At 58.8% G+C, this 15,899-nt stretch overlaps 2 protein-coding genes across 7 annotated transcripts; one reads left to right on the top strand and one right to left on the bottom strand.

Annotated features, from left to right (window-relative positions):
• The first annotated feature begins 57 nt into the window (after positions 1 to 57).
• On the top strand, positions 58 to 12,772 carry INTS11 (integrator complex subunit 11). 3 transcript variants are annotated; one of them, XM_067717220.1, is made up of 18 exons: positions 58 to 205; positions 3,054 to 3,151; positions 3,505 to 3,578; positions 3,898 to 4,043; positions 4,883 to 5,076; positions 9,055 to 9,153; positions 9,241 to 9,275; positions 9,521 to 9,659; positions 10,120 to 10,184; positions 10,352 to 10,541; positions 10,703 to 10,786; positions 11,202 to 11,291; positions 11,412 to 11,574; positions 11,686 to 11,793; positions 11,883 to 11,944; positions 12,015 to 12,157; positions 12,244 to 12,373; positions 12,457 to 12,772. In XM_067717220.1, the coding sequence occupies exons 1-18, from the start codon at positions 178 to 180 to the stop codon at positions 12,517 to 12,519; spliced, it is 1,911 nt and encodes a 636-aa protein (XP_067573321.1). In that variant the 5' UTR covers positions 58 to 177; the 3' UTR covers positions 12,520 to 12,772. The 3 variants fall into 3 exon arrangements, with proteins under 3 accessions (XP_067573321.1, XP_067573303.1, XP_067573314.1); XM_067717202.1 differs by lacking the exon at positions 4,883 to 5,076 and having other exon boundaries at positions 3,898 to 4,126; XM_067717213.1 differs by lacking the exons at positions 58 to 205; positions 3,054 to 3,151; positions 3,505 to 3,578; positions 4,883 to 5,076 and having other exon boundaries at positions 3,906 to 4,043.
• On the bottom strand, positions 12,678 to 15,809 carry PUSL1 (pseudouridine synthase like 1). Of its 4 annotated transcripts, none has more exons than XM_067717255.1 (8): positions 15,629 to 15,809; positions 15,309 to 15,366; positions 15,012 to 15,199; positions 14,703 to 14,852; positions 14,441 to 14,614; positions 13,617 to 13,671; positions 13,375 to 13,537; positions 12,678 to 13,057 (listed from the first exon to the last, which is right to left on the bottom strand). In XM_067717255.1, the coding sequence occupies exons 1-8, from the start codon at positions 15,691 to 15,693 to the stop codon at positions 13,053 to 13,055; spliced, it is 858 nt and encodes a 285-aa protein (XP_067573356.1). In that variant the 5' UTR covers positions 15,694 to 15,809; the 3' UTR covers positions 12,678 to 13,052. The 4 variants fall into 4 exon arrangements, with proteins under 4 accessions (XP_067573356.1, XP_067573342.1, XP_067573333.1 ...); XM_067717241.1 differs by having other exon boundaries at positions 12,678 to 13,011; XM_067717232.1 differs by having other exon boundaries at positions 12,678 to 12,893.
• Positions 15,810 to 15,899: the final 90 nt, after the last annotated feature.

The raw sequence follows: 15,899 nt of genomic DNA, 5'->3' as shown, positions 1-15,899 counted from the left end.
AGGTCCGATGCGCGGGTCCGAGTTTCCGTCGGGCGCGCCGGAAGCTGGCGCCTCTGGGGTTGCGCTTGCGCAGTGCGTCGCCGCGAGTCGGACGCGCATGGCGGAGTCCGGGACGCAGGCGCCTGGGTTTCGTGAGGCAGTAGTGGTCCCGCCGGCTCGCTGAGCGCGCCCGACAGGATGCCCGAGATCAGGGTCACGCCCCTGGGTGAGTGCGGCGCGGTGCGGCGCGGCGCGGGAGGAGCGCCCGAAAAGGCCGGTGGGAGGCTCGGAGGGCCGGGGACCCCGGGACGTGTCGTCCTTGCCGCGCGGCCCCCTGCCCGGCACCGGTGCTTAGGGCGCCTTTCTTCTGCTTCTGCATCCTCGCCACTTCCTGTCCTTCCACCTCCTCCATCTGTCTCGCGTCCCGCTTCCCTGCAGCCTCCGTTTACCCGTTTACCCGTTTACCCGTCTGCGGTCCACCCCAAGTCAGCCCTTGTTTTACTTGACCGCCGCAGCGTTAAAAAACAAAACAAAACAAAAAAAGCCTCAAAACTTTGCTTTTTGCAAAAGATGTAAGTGCACAGTTTAAAGACTCAAGCAGTACAGAACAGTGTGAAGGAGGAAAGATCACTCAGAATCAGAAACAGCTGGGGTCTCCGTGCACACGTGCCAGGGGCTTTTCGGGAACCTGCCCCCTGCCCTGGCCGTGTGTTGGAAGCATCTTCTCCTAGGGATGTCCCCCGCAGCTCCACATCCTTTCTTTTGTGGTGAGCTCTCCTCAAAATAGCCCACCCAGCCCCCAGCGTGGACACTGAGCTGTTGACAGCTGCAGTGAACACTCCTGACCCTGGCCTGCTGGGTCACAGCGCACATCCTACCCCACCAAAGGTGTCGTCACCCCCACGGCCTCTCCTAGTTGTTGGCTCCGGGTCCCCTCTGGCTGCTTCAGCCCCACGCTCTCCCCACGCCTGGTTCTTCTCCAGGGGCCTTTGCAGGATCCTTCCAGCCTGACCCTTTCTCAGGTGACCCCTTTCTCACCACTCATTCTTTTTTTTTTTTTAAGATTTATTTATTATTTATTTGGCTGCGTTGGGTCTTCATTGATGGGCACGGGTTTTCTCTAGTTGTGGCGAGCAGTGTCTACTCTTGGTTTTAGTGCGCGGGCTTTTCATTGTGGTGGCTTCTCTTGTTGCGGAGCATGGGCTCTAGGCATGCGGGCTTCAGTAGTTGTGGCACACGGGCTCAGTAGTTGTGGCTCACGGGCTTAGTTGTTCTGTCACCGCTCATTCTTGAATGATCCTATCTTCTTACTGCTTCTTTTACCCCAAATCTGCACCTGGGTGTGCCCCCAAAGTCACTCAGCCACAGCACCATCAGAGCAGAACTACTTCTGTGTCACCATCTGCCTTTGCCAGTTTCTGCCTCATGACCCCCTTGGTCTCTCCCACCACAGGGCCTTTGCACAGCTGCCCCTCTCATCCCAGCTGTCCCTCTCCACCCTGCTCGGAATTCGTCTTCTCAGGCAGGGCTGGAAGTTTGTGTGCCCTTCCCTGCCTTACTTTTTCCTGAGGTGCTGATCTCCCCGAATGCAAGTTTGTCTAGGTGATTATTGTCCGTGTTCTCGGACACACACACACACACACACACACACACACACACACACCCCACCTGGAACCTAAACTCCCTGCGGCCACATGTCTCCTTGTTTTCTTCCTACCCTCCTGTGTGTCCCAGGCTCTGTCCCCACTTCGCCTGCCCAGTTCGGGCCACTGTCTTTGCTTCCTGGGATTGTTGTGGGTGTTCCTGTTGGGAGCAGGCGGCCAGTGCCTCAGAGCTGAGCTCCGGAGTCTGGAAAACTGTCCCTGGTCCCATGCTCAGGAGCCATGTGCCGTGGGCGGATCCCGTGACTTCTGGGACTTCACATCCTCGTCCGTGAAGAGGGGTGGCCCTTCTCCCTCCCACACATGTCTGCAGTGCCTCTGAGCGGGGCATGGCTTGGGGCTGGAGGTGCAATAGGAAGCAGGCTGAGACCCTGCCCTCAGGGAGCTCACATCCTGGTGGGGGGAGCAGGCCTGTGAGAGACTTCGAGGCCACTGTCTGTGGCTGGGCTGCCTGAGGCTCACAGGTGAAGCTCGTGGCTGCTCTCACCTGCCGTTGTTACAGGTGACTGAAGCTTCTTGAGGACCAGCCGCGGCCCACTTTGGGCGGTGGCCTGGTCACCATGGTGTGTGTGGTGCTAACAGAAGGTTCAGAAGGTTCCTTGCAGAGGGAGGCTTGTAGGATCCAAGATGAAAAATAGGTCATTTGCTGTCATCGGGCCTTGTGAGGCTGTGTCCCTTTCCTTCTGGGTGCCCAGACCCTAGAGGAGGTGACAGATGGCCATATGAGGTGGCCGGGATATGCCCCGTTGGGCCTGGAGCATCTGGGCAGGGCTTGGAGGTCAGCACTGTGGATGAGATTCGGGTTATGGTCTGGGCTGGGGGTACCTGAGGGGGCCCAGCGGTGGGGCGTCTGTACTGTGGCCACTCTATTTGGTCATTGCTGGACAGCTAGGGCCATGTTTCCCCGTGGCTGGGTTAAAGCCACGCAGTGTCCCTCTGCAGTGGCACCACCAGGAGGTGCCTGGTGGTCACAGCTCTGATGTGGCCCCAGCTAAGGTTTTGGGAGGGGTGGTGAGGCCCCAAGGAGCCCTGGCCTGCCTCTCTTGAGTGCTGGGACCACAGGCCAGCACCCCTTACTCAGCTCCTGGCCTCAAGCCTGTGGGCCACTGCTTTGAGAGGTGAGTGGCAGGGCCCGAGGCTGGAGGCATCATGGGGAAGGGTCCAAGGTGGCCTTGGTGCTTTGTCCCCTCCCTGTGCGTTTCCCTTGCCCATGTGCAGAGGTGGCAATGCTTCTCACCTCACACCTTGTCCACACAGCAGCCACAGAGGGTTCTGCAGGGCCAGGGGCCCAGAGGGTCCTGTAGGGGTCTGCAGCAGGCGGCTGGGCCTTGGCCTTGGGGCTGGGGCCATCCTCGCAGGGGCAGTTTCGGGGAGAGGAGCGTGGTAGCACCTCTCACCCGTCCACCCGTGCAGGGGCTGGCCAGGACGTGGGCCGAAGCTGCATCCTGGTCTCCATTGCGGGCAAGAACGTCATGCTGGACTGCGGGATGCACATGGGCTTCAGCGACGACGTGAGTCCCTTGGGTGGGCGGCCGCCACCCAGCCTGCTCTTTGGCATCACCAACCGTGGGCCCGGGCCTCGGCGTCTCAGGCTCTGACCCACAGAGGGGGCAAGGTGGGGCACTTGCGCGGGGCCGGTCTGTACCAGATCGGGGCTCCCGGCTCAGGTACCAGCTGGGCAGCTGACCCGCTTCCTGGACGCTCCGAGGCTCTGAGCAGTTGGCGGTCTCGGTGGGCCTGCGGGGTGGGGATGTGGGGGTCAGGCTCAGCTGCACCCTAAGCCCCGGGGGCCGTGCCTGCAGCCCCAGCTGCCCCACTGGCTCCTGAGCCCCGGTGGCATCCTGACCCTTCCCCTACCCCACAGAGGCGCTTCCCCGACTTTTCTTACATCACCCGCAGCGGCCGGCTGACTGACTTCCTGGACTGCGTGATCATCAGGTGGGTGCCTTCCCCAGGACCCGCCCACCCACGCAAGTGGCGACTTTTGATACGCGTCCCCCTGAGCCCCTCCTTGTTCCTTCCTGGAGCATTAGGCTGACCCCAGAGTGACTGCGTGCTGGTGGCGCCGCTAGACGCTGGGGCGCTGAGCCCCAGGGCGACTGCGCTCCGGCCCCTTCGCTCCCTCTTGCTTTGCGGCTCTCAGGGCGGGGTGTCTGAGGCGTGCACGGCAGGCCCTCAGCGAGCGAGGGAGGGGGGACGGTAGCCCCCGTGGGGAGGTGCGGAGGGCCCTCCAGGCTGACCCGTGTTGCTTCCCCAGCCACTTCCACCTGGACCACTGCGGGGCGCTCCCCTACTTCAGCGAGATGGTGGGCTACGACGGGCCCATCTACATGACCCAGCCCACCCAGGCGATCTGCCCCATCCTGCTGGAGGACTACCGCAAGATTGCCGTGGACAAGAAGGGTGAGGCCAACTTCTTCACGTCCCAGATGATCAAGGACTGTATGAAGAAGGTGGTGGCCGTCCACCTCCACCAGACGGTGCAGGTCAGGCCCCCCACCCCCACCCCGCTGTGTTGCCGGCGGGGAGCTGCCTGGAGGCGGATGCAGCACTTGGCAGGGCCTCTGCTGCTCCCCGGCGCTGCCTGAGCGCACTGAAGAGGCGGGAGAGGGCACCTGTGCCACCTGAGCACGCCGGGGCTGAGGCGGGGGGGCAGGCTGGGCGGGACGCCGACCGGAGTGTGGGCTGTGGCTCAGTGGCAGTTGTCCGGGGGCCAGCGAGGAGGCAGGAAAGTGATACCAGATGTGGAGAAATTTATCCCGCGGCTCGCGGAGTTGTCTGCTTTTCCTCAGAGTCTGGGTTTTGCTTGTTACCACGTGTCTAGCATTTGGGGTCGTCTTATCCTGGTTGAACCTTTTGTCAAGATGAAGTAGTGCATTTCTCCTCAAGAACGCCCTTACCTTTGAGTCCACCTTTCTGGTGAACGGGTCACCGTCCCCCTCCCCCACCTTTAGTTAGCGTTTGCACGGGGCACCCTTTCCCATCTTTGTACCTTCTTTCTGCATCACGTTTTAAGTAGTTTGGGTGTAATCCAGCCTGCTAGCCGGTCCTGTGGGTGGAGGGTTTGGACTGTACGGGTGATAGCTTGGGATTTAGCTGTGTCCTCCTACCATTTGCTTCTTATTTGTGCTGCCTGTTCGACGCTTTATTTCCTTTATTGCCTTTTTCTGGACTGACTTTTAAAAGCTCTATTTCTCCTCTTATTTGGGAAGTAATTAAATATTGTTTTATAATTTTTGTAGTGGTAGAGATTACAAAACACATCCATGACAACAGAGCTCTAAGGTACTTGGAACTTTTGCCTCTTTCCGGGACGGTGCGAGAGCCTCAGAGCACCTCAAATGCATTTACTCCTCCCTTGACTCACTGGCTCTTGTTTCCATGTGTTTTAATTCCCTCAGCGTGCGAGACCCCTGGGACCTCACCGCTGATGCTGGTAAGGTCAGATTTGCCGGGCGCCGTCTCTGTTTGCCTTTCCCACTGTTCCCCTCTACTGCCTGTGTTCTTCACTTTGTATTTGGGATGAAGAACACCATTGTGGGTCTGCTGGTGATGAATGCTCTCAAATTTTATTTGTCTGCAAATGTTGAAGACTTTTCCCCTTAGGTTTGGAATTCTGGGGCAGCATTTACTATCAGTATTTTGAATGTGTCTTCCCATCTGCTGTTTGGAAGAGAATCTTTTCTTTGGCTGCTTGTGGGATTATGTCCTTTCCTGTGGACTTTGGAGGGATGCTATGCTGGCCCCACCTGTTCTCGTCCTGTTGCGCCTGCTCAGGTTTGAGGCCTCTGGGTCTGCCCATTGCTCTCTCCAGGCTGAATGTAGGTCTTGCTTCTCCAGAGCCTTCATCGTCCTTTTATTTTTCTGTGCTTCATGCTGGATAGTCTCTACTAGATATTTTAGTACATTAAGTCTCTTTTTGGTTATATGTAAGTGGTTGTTAAATTTGTTGAAATTTTTTAATTGATATATAATTGATTTACAATATTATATATTATAGGTGGACAACATAGTGATTCACAGGTTTCAAAGGTTATGCTCCATTTATAGTAACTATAAAATATTGGCTATCTTCCCTGTAGTACAGTATATCCTCGTAGCTTATATTGTGTGTAATAGCTTGTATCTCTTAATCCCCCACCTCTGTCTTGCCTTTCCTCTCTTCCTTCTCACCACTTGTAGTTTGTTCTCTACGTCTGTGATTCTGTTTCCTTTTTGTTACATTCACTAGTTTGTTGTATTTTTTAGATTTCACATATAAGTGATATCATACAGTATTTGTCTTTCTGTCTGACTTATTTCACTTAGCATAATACCCTCCAAGTCCATCCATGTTGCTGTAAATGGCAAGATTTCATTTTTTTTAATGGCTGAGTAGTATTCCATTGTATATGTGTACCACAGCTTCCTTTTTATTTTTTAAGATTTTTTTTTTGACGTGGACCATTTTTAAAGTCTTTATTGAATTTGTTACAATATTGCTTCTGTTTTTTACGGTTTTTGGTTCTTTAGCCACGAGGCATGTGGGATCTTAGCTCCCCGACCAGGGATCAAACCCGCACCCCCTGCACTGGAAGGTGAAGTCTTAACCACTGGACCGCCAGGGAAGTCCCTTTTTCTCCCTCCCTCGCCCCAGCTGCGCTGGGTCTTTGTTGCTCCATGCGGGTTTTTCCCAGTTGTGGTGAGTTGGGCTACTCTTCAGTGCGGTGCGTGGGCTTCTCATTGCAGGGGCTTCTCTTGTTACGGAGCACAGGCTCTAGGCACGTGGGCTCAGTAGCTGTGGCTCGCAGGCTCAGTAGTTGTGGCGCATGGGCTTAAGTTGCTCTGCGGCATGTGGGATCTTCCTGGACCAGGGATCGAACCCATGTCCCCTGCATTGGCAGGTGGATCCTTAACCACTGGACCACCAGGGAAGTCCTTGTACCAACATCTTGTTTATCCATTCATTTGTTGATGGGCATTTAGGTTGCTTCCATATCTTGGCTATCGTAAATAGCACTGCAGTGAACGTTGGGGTCTATTTATCTTTTCGAATAATGGTTTTCTCCGGATATATGCCCAGGAGTAGGGTTGCAGGATTATATGGCAACTCTATTTTTAGTTTTTTGAGGAATCTCCATGTTGTTCTCCGAAGTGGCTGCACCATTTTACATTCCCACCAACAGTGTAGGACGGTTCCCTTTTCTCCACATCCTCTCCAACGTTTATTATTTGTAGATGACCATTTTGACCAGTGTGAGGTGGTACCTCATTGTTTTTATTTTTAATTTTTTTAAACTTATTTATTTATTTTATTTTTGGCTGCTTTGGGTTTCCATTGCTGCGCACGGGCTTTCTCTAGTTGTGGCGAGTGGGGGCTACTTTTCATTGAGGTGCGCAGGCCTTTCATTACCATGGCTTCTCGTTGTGGAGCACGGGCTCTAGGCGCATGGGCTTCAGTAGTTGTGGCACGTGGGCTCAGTAGTTGTGGCTCACGGGCTCTAGAGCGCAGGCTCAGTAGTTGTGGCGCATGGGCTTAGTTGCCCCACGGCATGTGGGATCTTCCTGGACCAGGGCTCGAACCCGTGTCCCCTGCATTGGCAGGCGGATTCTTAACCACTGAGCCACCAGAGAAGCGCCCCTCATTATAGTATTGATTTGCATTTCTCTGTTTTTAAAAAAGTATATTTTATTTATTTATTTATTTGGTTGTACCTGGTCTTAGTCGTGGCCAGTGGGCTCCTTAGATGTGGCTCGCCTGCTCCTTAGTTGCAGCACATGTGCTCCTTAGTTGTGGCCTGTGGGCTCCTTAGTTGTGGCATGCAAACTGTTAGTTGCAGCATGCATGTGGGGTCTAGTTCCCTGATCAGGGATCGAACCCAGGCCCCCTGCATTGGGAGCTCGGATTCTTAACCACTGTGCCATCAGAGAAGTCCCTGCATTTCTGTATTAATTAGTGGTGTTGAGCGTCTTTTCATGTGCCTCTTGGCCATCTGTATGTCTGTTTATAGTTGTGGCGTGTGAACTCTTAGTTGTGGCATGTGTGGGGGATCTAGTTCCCTGACCAGGGATCGAAGCCGGTTCCCCTGCGTTGGGAGCACGGAGTCTTAACCACTGTGCCACCAGGGAAGTCCCTGTGCAAAAGCTTTTAATTTAATTAGGTTCTATTTTTTTGTTTTTATTTCCATTACTGTAGGAGGCGGATCCAAAAAAAATACTGTTGCTATTTATGTCAGAGTGTTCTGCCTATGTTTTCTTCTAGGAATTTTATAGTATTTGGTCTTACATTTAGGTCTTTAATCCATTTTGAGTTTATTTTCGTGTATGGTGTTAGAGAATGTTCTAATTTCATTCTTTTATATGTAGCTGTCCAGTTTTCCCAGCACTATTTATTGAAGAGAGTGTCTTTTCTCCATTGTATATTCTTGCCTCTTTTGTCATAGATTAATTGACCGTAGATGCATGGATTTATTCCTGGGCTTTCTGTCCTGTTCCATTGATCTATATTTCTGTTTTTGTGCCAGTACCATTTTTGATTCCTGGAGCTTTGTAGTATACTCTGAAGTTAGGGAGCCTGATTGCTCCAGCTCCGATTTTCTTTACCATGCAGTTTTGATGACTGCAGCTTTGTAGTATAAAGTCAGGGAGTGTGATTCTTTCAGCTCTGTTCTTTGTTAGGATTCTTGTGGCTATTTGGCGTCTTTTGTGTTTCCACACAAATTTTAAAATTATTTGTTTCAGTTTTGTGAAAAATGCCACTGGTGTTTTGATAAGGATTACATTGAATATGTAGATTACCTGGGATAGTATGGCTCTTTTGAATCCTTAACTTGGGTTATTATAGTTCCTGGTTTTACAATTTCCACTGTTTTTAATAGTTTCTAGTTTTTTGCCAACATTCTTAATTTTTTCTCTCTCTGAATATTTTAATCACAATCCTTTTAAAGCCTGTGTCTGAAAACTCCAGGAGCCCTGAATCTGTTTCTCTGGACTGTTGTTCCTCTTCTTTCTGGCCCTATTGTCTCATCTCTTGTGTCTGCTTTTTTTTTTTTTTTTTTTTTTTTTTTTGGCGGTACGTGGGCCTCTCACTGTTGTGGCTTCTCCTGTTGCGGAGCACAGGCTCCGGACGTGCAGGCTCAGTGGCCATGGCTCACGGGCCCAGCTGCTCCACGGCACGTGGTATCCTCCCGGACCGGGGCACGAACCAGTGTCCCCTGCGTTGGCAGGCGGACTATCAACCACTGCGCCACCAGGGAAGCCCTTGTGTCTGCTTTTGATTGAGAACTGGATGTCGTGTATGAAAAAACAGGGATGATGAAAGGCTAGAATGATGTCATCAACTTGCGCCCACTACTGCCCCAGGCTCCACCTCCCTGCCCCTCTGCCCTCTGCCCGGCACAGCCAGCAGACCTGAGGTCAGCCCTCTTCTCTGTAGGTGGACGATGAGCTGGAAATCAAGGCTTACTATGCGGGCCACGTGCTGGGGGCGGCCATGTTCCAGATTAAAGTGGGCTCAGAGTCTGTGGTCTACACGGTCAGTGGAAGCACTTGGGGCACAGGAAGGGCTGGCTGGCCAGGCAGAGGAAGGAGGCACCCTCCTCATTGCCACATTCTTTGCTAGGGGGATTATAACATGACCCCAGACCGGCATTTGGGGTAAGTAGGCCAGTACGTTTGTTTCATCCTATTGGGCGGGTCCCCCCGGGGGACAGGGTCCCTGAGGGGTGTGCTGGGTTCCCGAGCAGTCTGCATGTCATTGTCCCTGGATGTTCTGTCCCCTCAAGTGCTGCCTGTGCAGAGGAGGCAGGCTGCCTGCTAGATGGTCCAGGAGGGCCATGGCTGTGTACAGCCTTGCCACTGTGTGGCCTGTCCACCTCTGGCCACACCCACCTGTGTTCTAGAGCTGCCTGGATTGACAAATGCCGGCCCAACCTCCTGATCACAGAATCCACGTACGCCACCACCATCCGAGACTCGAAGCGCTGCCGGGAGCGAGACTTCCTAAAGAAGGTCCATGAGACCGTGGATCGTGGCGGGAAGGTAGCTGGTGGGCAGCGGGTGCCCCAGGTGGGGCTGGCTGTGTGCCTCTGGCCATGCTACATGGGTCTTTCGGCTGACCTGGCATGCGGTCAGGGACAGGGGTGCTGTGTTCTGGGCACAGAGAGAGGAAGGTTTGCTCAGCACTGGGAAGACAGATTCCCCCGAAGACCCTTTAGTGGGGCTCACCTACTCCTCGTGACTCAGATCCCAATGCAGGGCTGGCCAGAGTGTCCACCATGGTCACTTTGGGACAGGCTGTGCTGGGACAGAATGGGGGGGGCTGCCGGCAGTCTGCATGGGGCCTCCGGCCATCAGAGCTGCTGGCAGGGCTGGTCTCCTGAGAAGGTGGCCACAGGAGCAACTGTTGGCCTCTGCACAGCTGTGGGCTCGGTGGCCAGGCGGCGCGGCCAGGGGTTCCTCCCGAGCTGGCCTCCCATCCCCACCCCCACCCCACCTGCAGGTGCTGATCCCCGTGTTTGCGCTGGGCCGTGCTCAGGAGCTCTGCATCCTGCTCGAGACCTTCTGGTAGGTGTGGCCACAACGGTTTCTGGAGGCCCGGCCCTGCTGGCCGTGGGGTGAGAGAGGGCGGGGAGCGCCCTTCCTGGCACTGGACCCAACCCAGGCTGAGGGCACATGGGGGCTGCAGGCCAGCCCTGCCCCTGCAGCCTCCCCACCAGCCCCGTCCTCCACAGGGAGCGCATGGACCTGAAGGCCCCCATCTACTTCTCCACGGGCCTGACGGAGAAGGCCAACCACTACTACAAGCTCTTCATCCCCTGGACCAACCAGAAGATCCGGAAGACCTTTGTGCAGAGGAACATGTTTGAGTTCAAGCACATCAAGGCCTTCGATCGGGCGTTTGCCGACAGCCCGGGTCCCATGGTGCGGCCCATTGCCGGCTGGGGTGGGGTTCTGCTGGGCCGGGGCCCTGCCGGCAAGTCGCGCAGGGGAGCGGGGCGCCTCTGTGCCGGGAAGACCAGCGGTCAGAAGGCTGAGGGCAGGGGGGCATCTGATGCCCTGACTGTCCCACACCTGCCCCGAAGGTCGTGTTTGCCACACCAGGGATGCTGCATGCCGGCCAGTCCCTACAGATCTTCAGGAAGTGGGCAGGGAACGAGAAGAACATGGTGAGGGGTCTGGGCCCCAGGGCCGGTTCCCTGGAGGGCTGGCGAGGTTGAGGGGCAGGGGCTCCCCCTGGCTGGGGGGACACTGTTGCTGTCAGGAGGAGGCGGCAGCTTGGTACCCTGGGCATCGGTGTCTGACCCAGGCTCAGACTCTTGCTGTGTCTTGGCCTGTCTGCACCAGGCAAGAAAGCCCCCGGCTTCCCAAGTAGCCATCATGGAGGTCAGGCCTGGGCGGGCTTGTGCTGAGACCCCTGAGCCTGCCTGGGTCTGCAGTGGGCCCTGGAAGGGGGAGGGGCCTCCACCAAGGGTTTGGGTTCAGGTGGGCAGAGGGGCGGGTGGGAGAACATCCCGGGAGGAAGCCCTGAGGTAGGAGGCAGGAGGTGCAGGGGAGCTGCTCGTCCATCCCTCCCTCCTGCAGGTCATCATGCCCGGCTACTGCGTGCAGGGCACCGTGGGCCACAAGATCCTCAGCGGGCAGCGCAAGCTGGAGATGGAGGGGCGGCAGGTGGTGAGTCCTCACCCTCTCTCACCAGCTCTGTGGACCCTCTTGTGGCGGGGGGGGGGGGGGGGGGCGGCGGCCCTGGGAGCCACCACCTGTGCTGATGGCTTGCCTGCCGTGATGCCGCAGCTGGAGGTCAAGATGCAGGTGGAGTACATGTCCTTCAGCGCCCACGCGGACGCCAAGGGCATCATGCAGCTGGTGGGTCAGGCGGAGCCGGAGAACGTGCTCTTGGTGCACGGCGAGGCCAAGAAGATGGAGTTTCTGAAGCAGAAGATTGAGCAGGAATTCCGTAGGCAGCCCAGGCCAGGGCGGGCTGGGTGACACGGAGGGTATGCGGGCTGGGTCGGTGCAGGCAGGGCCCGCCAGTCTGGACTAAGGTTCTCTCCACACCCCGGCCCAGGGGTCAACTGCTACATGCCGGCCAACGGCGAGACGGTGACACTGCCCACGAGCCCCAGCATCCCCGTGGGCATCTCACTGGGGCTGCTGAAGCGGGAGATGGCACAGGGTGAGCGGCAGGGCCCATTGAGCGGGGGCGGGGCAGCTGCTGGGCAGGTGGCCCCACTGACAGCTCTGACCGCTGCCCCTGCCCCACAGGGCTGCTCCCTGACTCCAAGAAGCCCCGGCTCTTGCATGGCACCCTGATCATGAAGGACAGTGTGAGTGCCAGCCATCACTGGGGGCGGTGGGGTCCGCCCTCGCCGTCCCTGACCTGCCCTTGCCCCACAGAACTTCCGGCTCGTGTCCTCAGAGCAGGCCCTCAAGGAGCTGGGCCTGGCCGAGCACCAGCTGCGCTTTACCTGCCGTGTGCACCTGCACGACACGCGCAAAGAGCAGGAGACAGCCGTGCGCGTGTACAGCCACCTGAAGAGGTAGACGCTGCGGCCGCGCCTTCCGGACCTGGGGGGCGGGGCGCCAGCGGGGGCGCCAGGCAGGGGCTCACTGTGCCTCCCCGCAGCGTCCTCAAGGACCACTGCGTGCAACACCTTCCTGACGGCTCCGTGACCGTGGAGTCCATCCTCATTCAGGCCGCTGCCCACTCAGAGGACCCAGGCACCAAGGTGCTGCTGGTCTCCTGGACCTACCAGGTAAGGTGCGGGACTGGTGGGGTCACCCAGTCGCCCTGGGCTGCCTCACCGGGACCAATGGCCCCTCTTGCCTGTGGCTGCAGGACGAGGAGCTGGGAAGCTACCTCACGTCTCTGCTCAAGAAGGGCCTGCCCCAGGCCAGCTGAGGCCCCGCCGCCAGGACTGTGTGCACCCTGGGTCTTCCCTGTGTCCTCGGATGTGGAGCCCACAGCTGGCTACGACCCTCATCTGTGCAGAGACCACAGTGCCACCACGCCCCTGCCCGAGTGGCTGCTTTTGGCCGAAGAAAGAAACGGACCTGGGGGGCTTTTCACCTTTTATTTCTGCTCCTGGGCTCCCAGGAGATGGGGGGGGGGCTCCCGGGGTGTTGATTTCCAGTAAAAACAACCACAGGCTGTTTGGGTGTCTCGTTTTCCGGTGCTTGCGCCTGTCTCCTACACCCCACTTCTGGCAGCCCACCCGGGGCAGGCGGGGACTTGTGGCAGGTCCAGGCTGACAGGCGTGGGGCCTGCCGTGGTCCCTGTGTGATGCACCGTGGTGTACAGAGCTGGGCAGCGTCCAGCAGCTGGGCCTAGTGTGCTACGGCTGCCCTGACCTTGCTGCGTGTCGGGTCACGTGTGACCTCTGTGCTGTGGACTCTGAGGGCACATAGAGGCAGGACCTGTGAACAGACCCCAGGTCATCCTGGGGGTGTGACAGTCTCTGCAGGGGCCAGGCCAGAGCCTTCAGCAGGACTGCAGAGCCCCCTGCCTTCGCCCCAGAGTTCAAGCCCCTCTCTACCCTCTGCTGCCTTCTAGAACGCTCTCTCAGCCTCCCTCCCCACAGGGCCAGGCTGGGGCTTGGGCTGCTGGGCTCTGGCTTTCCTCTTGGCCACAGGCTGGAGTCCCAGCTGCTGGGACAGCATTGCCACTGAGAGCCCCTCCCACGGCAAGGACTCAGCCTTGGGAGGGGTCCGTCAGTCAACGGGGTACAAGCAGGGACCGCTCCATGCCGCCTCTTACCGAAGCTCTCGTAGAGCACCGCCTTCAGGAACAAGCCGTGGGCGGGAGCCACACGGCTCTGGTGCCTGCCCAGGGGGTCCTGGCTCTCCAGAATCATCTTCACCTGAGCAGGCATCAAAGCCCCCAGCCCCACGGCCACCAGCACAGATGTCATTCTCCGCACCTGTGACCCAAGGTGAAGAGTGCTGCAGCTGCCCGAGCCCCAGGCCCCACCCCCGGCAGGGCCCCAGGACACAGCCCACCTGTCTGTATAGGAAGGACTGGCTCTCAAACTCCAGGCTCCAGAACCGCAACCGCCTGGGGACACAGGTGCCCATGAGGTCTGGACCTTAGGGCAGCCTCAACCCTCCAGTGTGGCGTCCCCGCGTCCCACCCCAGGGGCCCCCACCTACTCCCCCCCAACCCCTTGTAAATGAAACTGGCGGAAGGGAGACTAAAGCCAGAGGACTGCTGCTTGTGAGCGGGGACAGCAGCGCCTCCAGGGTCTTGGCTGCAGGAGGAGGCCTTGGGCTCGGGGGCTGCGAAGGAGGTGGAGCGGCCAGCTTCTCTCCCAGGGACTCAAGCCCTGGGGCTTGGGCTCTCCAGCAGGAGTCGGAGGCTTGGAAGCTGGCTGTGCAAAGTCCCTCCTCCCTTCAGTGCTGGGCCCAAGTGGGAAGGCTCTGGAAGTCAGTAGCTGCGGTCTGGCCAGAGGCCCCTGGGACAGTGCTGGGGGCAGTGGAACCAACCCCCTGCCAGCCTGGGCCCGAACGAACCACTGGCTTGGTGCTTCTCCCCCAGTGGAGTCTTTTCACCGACCGCCGGGATCCGTCCACGAGGCAGTGAGCTCTGGCAGGTTAGGCAGCCTTCTCTGCCCTCTGCCCCCCAGCCTGGCAGGACCCTAGCCCAGGGGAGGGCACAGCTGCAGGCTCACGGGTGTTGGGGCCACACCACTTGGCTGACTGGCACCTCCTTCTCCCCCAAGGCTGGACGGGTGCCCAGGGAGCCCCCAGTGCAGCACCAGGGAAGGTGCTGGAGCTAAATCCAGCCTTTGCAGCCTCCAGACCAGAGTGTAGGCTGCCCTTCTCACCTGCTCTCCTCGGGGAGGACAAAGGGGCTGCTGGCAGGGTCGGGGGACACGGAGGCTCGGCGCAGGGTGCGCACCGGGCTGGTGGCCGGGCTGCCAGCCGACTGGAAGGCCCTGAAATCGTTTGTCCCCAGGAGGTGCTGGGCGGCCTCCCGCATGGCAGCGACGTCCAAGCAGCTGCAGGGAGCCAGGTGAGTGGTCAGGAGCGAATGGCCGGCCAGGCGAGCCTGGCAAACCCCTCAGGGTCACTTTCACACCCACTCACTCAGCCCGAAGCGCCCAGCACCGGTTTCGTTCAAACACGGGCAGCTGGTCAGGCCTGTGGCAGCCAGTAGCCAGACGGTACAGGTAGGTCCTGGACGTGGCTGCGTGGCGGGCATGGAAGTGGCTGGGCACACGGAAGGCCTGCAGTACCCTGTGGGAACGAGGCCAGGAATGACCCCCTGCCCTGTCCATGTGACACCCTGGCATCTCTGCCATCACCCCCAAGGAGTCCTGTCCAGATACAGAGTCCTTCTTCACCTCCCGCCTCCACCACAATGGACGAGTTCCGGGAGAGCAGAGAGGTGCTCACCGGATGGCCGGGTGCCTCAGGTGGGTGTTGAGGGCTTGCGTCAGGACTTCAGGGGAGAAGGGGGGCCGGCCTGAGCGGCGCTGGACGTCCAGGTGCGCCGCGTTGCTCAGGGCATGGACCCCAGCATCCGTGCGGCTGGAGATAGTGAACTTTACCGGCACCACCGAGTTCAGCCGCTCTGCGGCCTCCTGAGGGGGGCGGGGAGCGCACAGCGGCCGCGGGCGGGGCTCCCATCTGCCCCACCCCCGGGTCGCCCTCCTCCCTCACCCCTCCCTGGCGAGGGCCGGCGGAGCTCACCTCCAGGTAGTTCTGGACTCCGATGGCGTGCTGGGCGCCCCTGACTGCCGCGACCCCGCTGTGGGCAGGGCGGGCGGAGGTTAGCGCGCGAGGCCGCCCCGCCCCGGACCCCGCCCGTCCCAGCTTGTGCGGCCAAAGGCGGCCGTTCCATGCCCGGGAGGCCGGGGCCCGAGGCCGGAGGTGTGGGCCCTAAACTTAAATCCCTCCAACCCCTCGGGCGCCGGCCGTCGGCTGCTCTCTGGCTCGAGCTCGGGTGCTTCCCGCGGGGCCGAGCTACATGAGGGGGTTGCGGGCACGGGTGGGAGGCCTAGATGACGTACTTAAAGTCCGTGCCCAAGTACTGGAAGTACACGAGGTAGCGCGCCCGCACTGAGCCCGCGCCCATGGCCAGGCCGGACCCGGCATTGGGGCAGGCGGAGGGCCAGGCGGAACCGGACCCCGCGGAGCGGCAGGCGGACTGGGACGGCACGTGGGGCTGCGCCCGCGAACCCAGCCTGGTCACGCCCCCGGGCCAATCCCGCGCCTGCGCCTGTGCTTTCGCCCCGCCCAGGCAGCCTCGGTTGGCCGCCCAGGGCGGGGGCGGAGGCGGGG

This window comes from Pseudorca crassidens, chromosome 2, assembly GCF_039906515.1.
Source record: "Pseudorca crassidens isolate mPseCra1 chromosome 2, mPseCra1.hap1, whole genome shotgun sequence".
Lineage (NCBI taxonomy): Eukaryota > Metazoa > Chordata > Mammalia > Artiodactyla > Delphinidae > Pseudorca > Pseudorca crassidens.
Note: the sequence above shows the minus strand (reverse complement) of the source record. Positions and strands in the feature narration are given on the sequence as shown.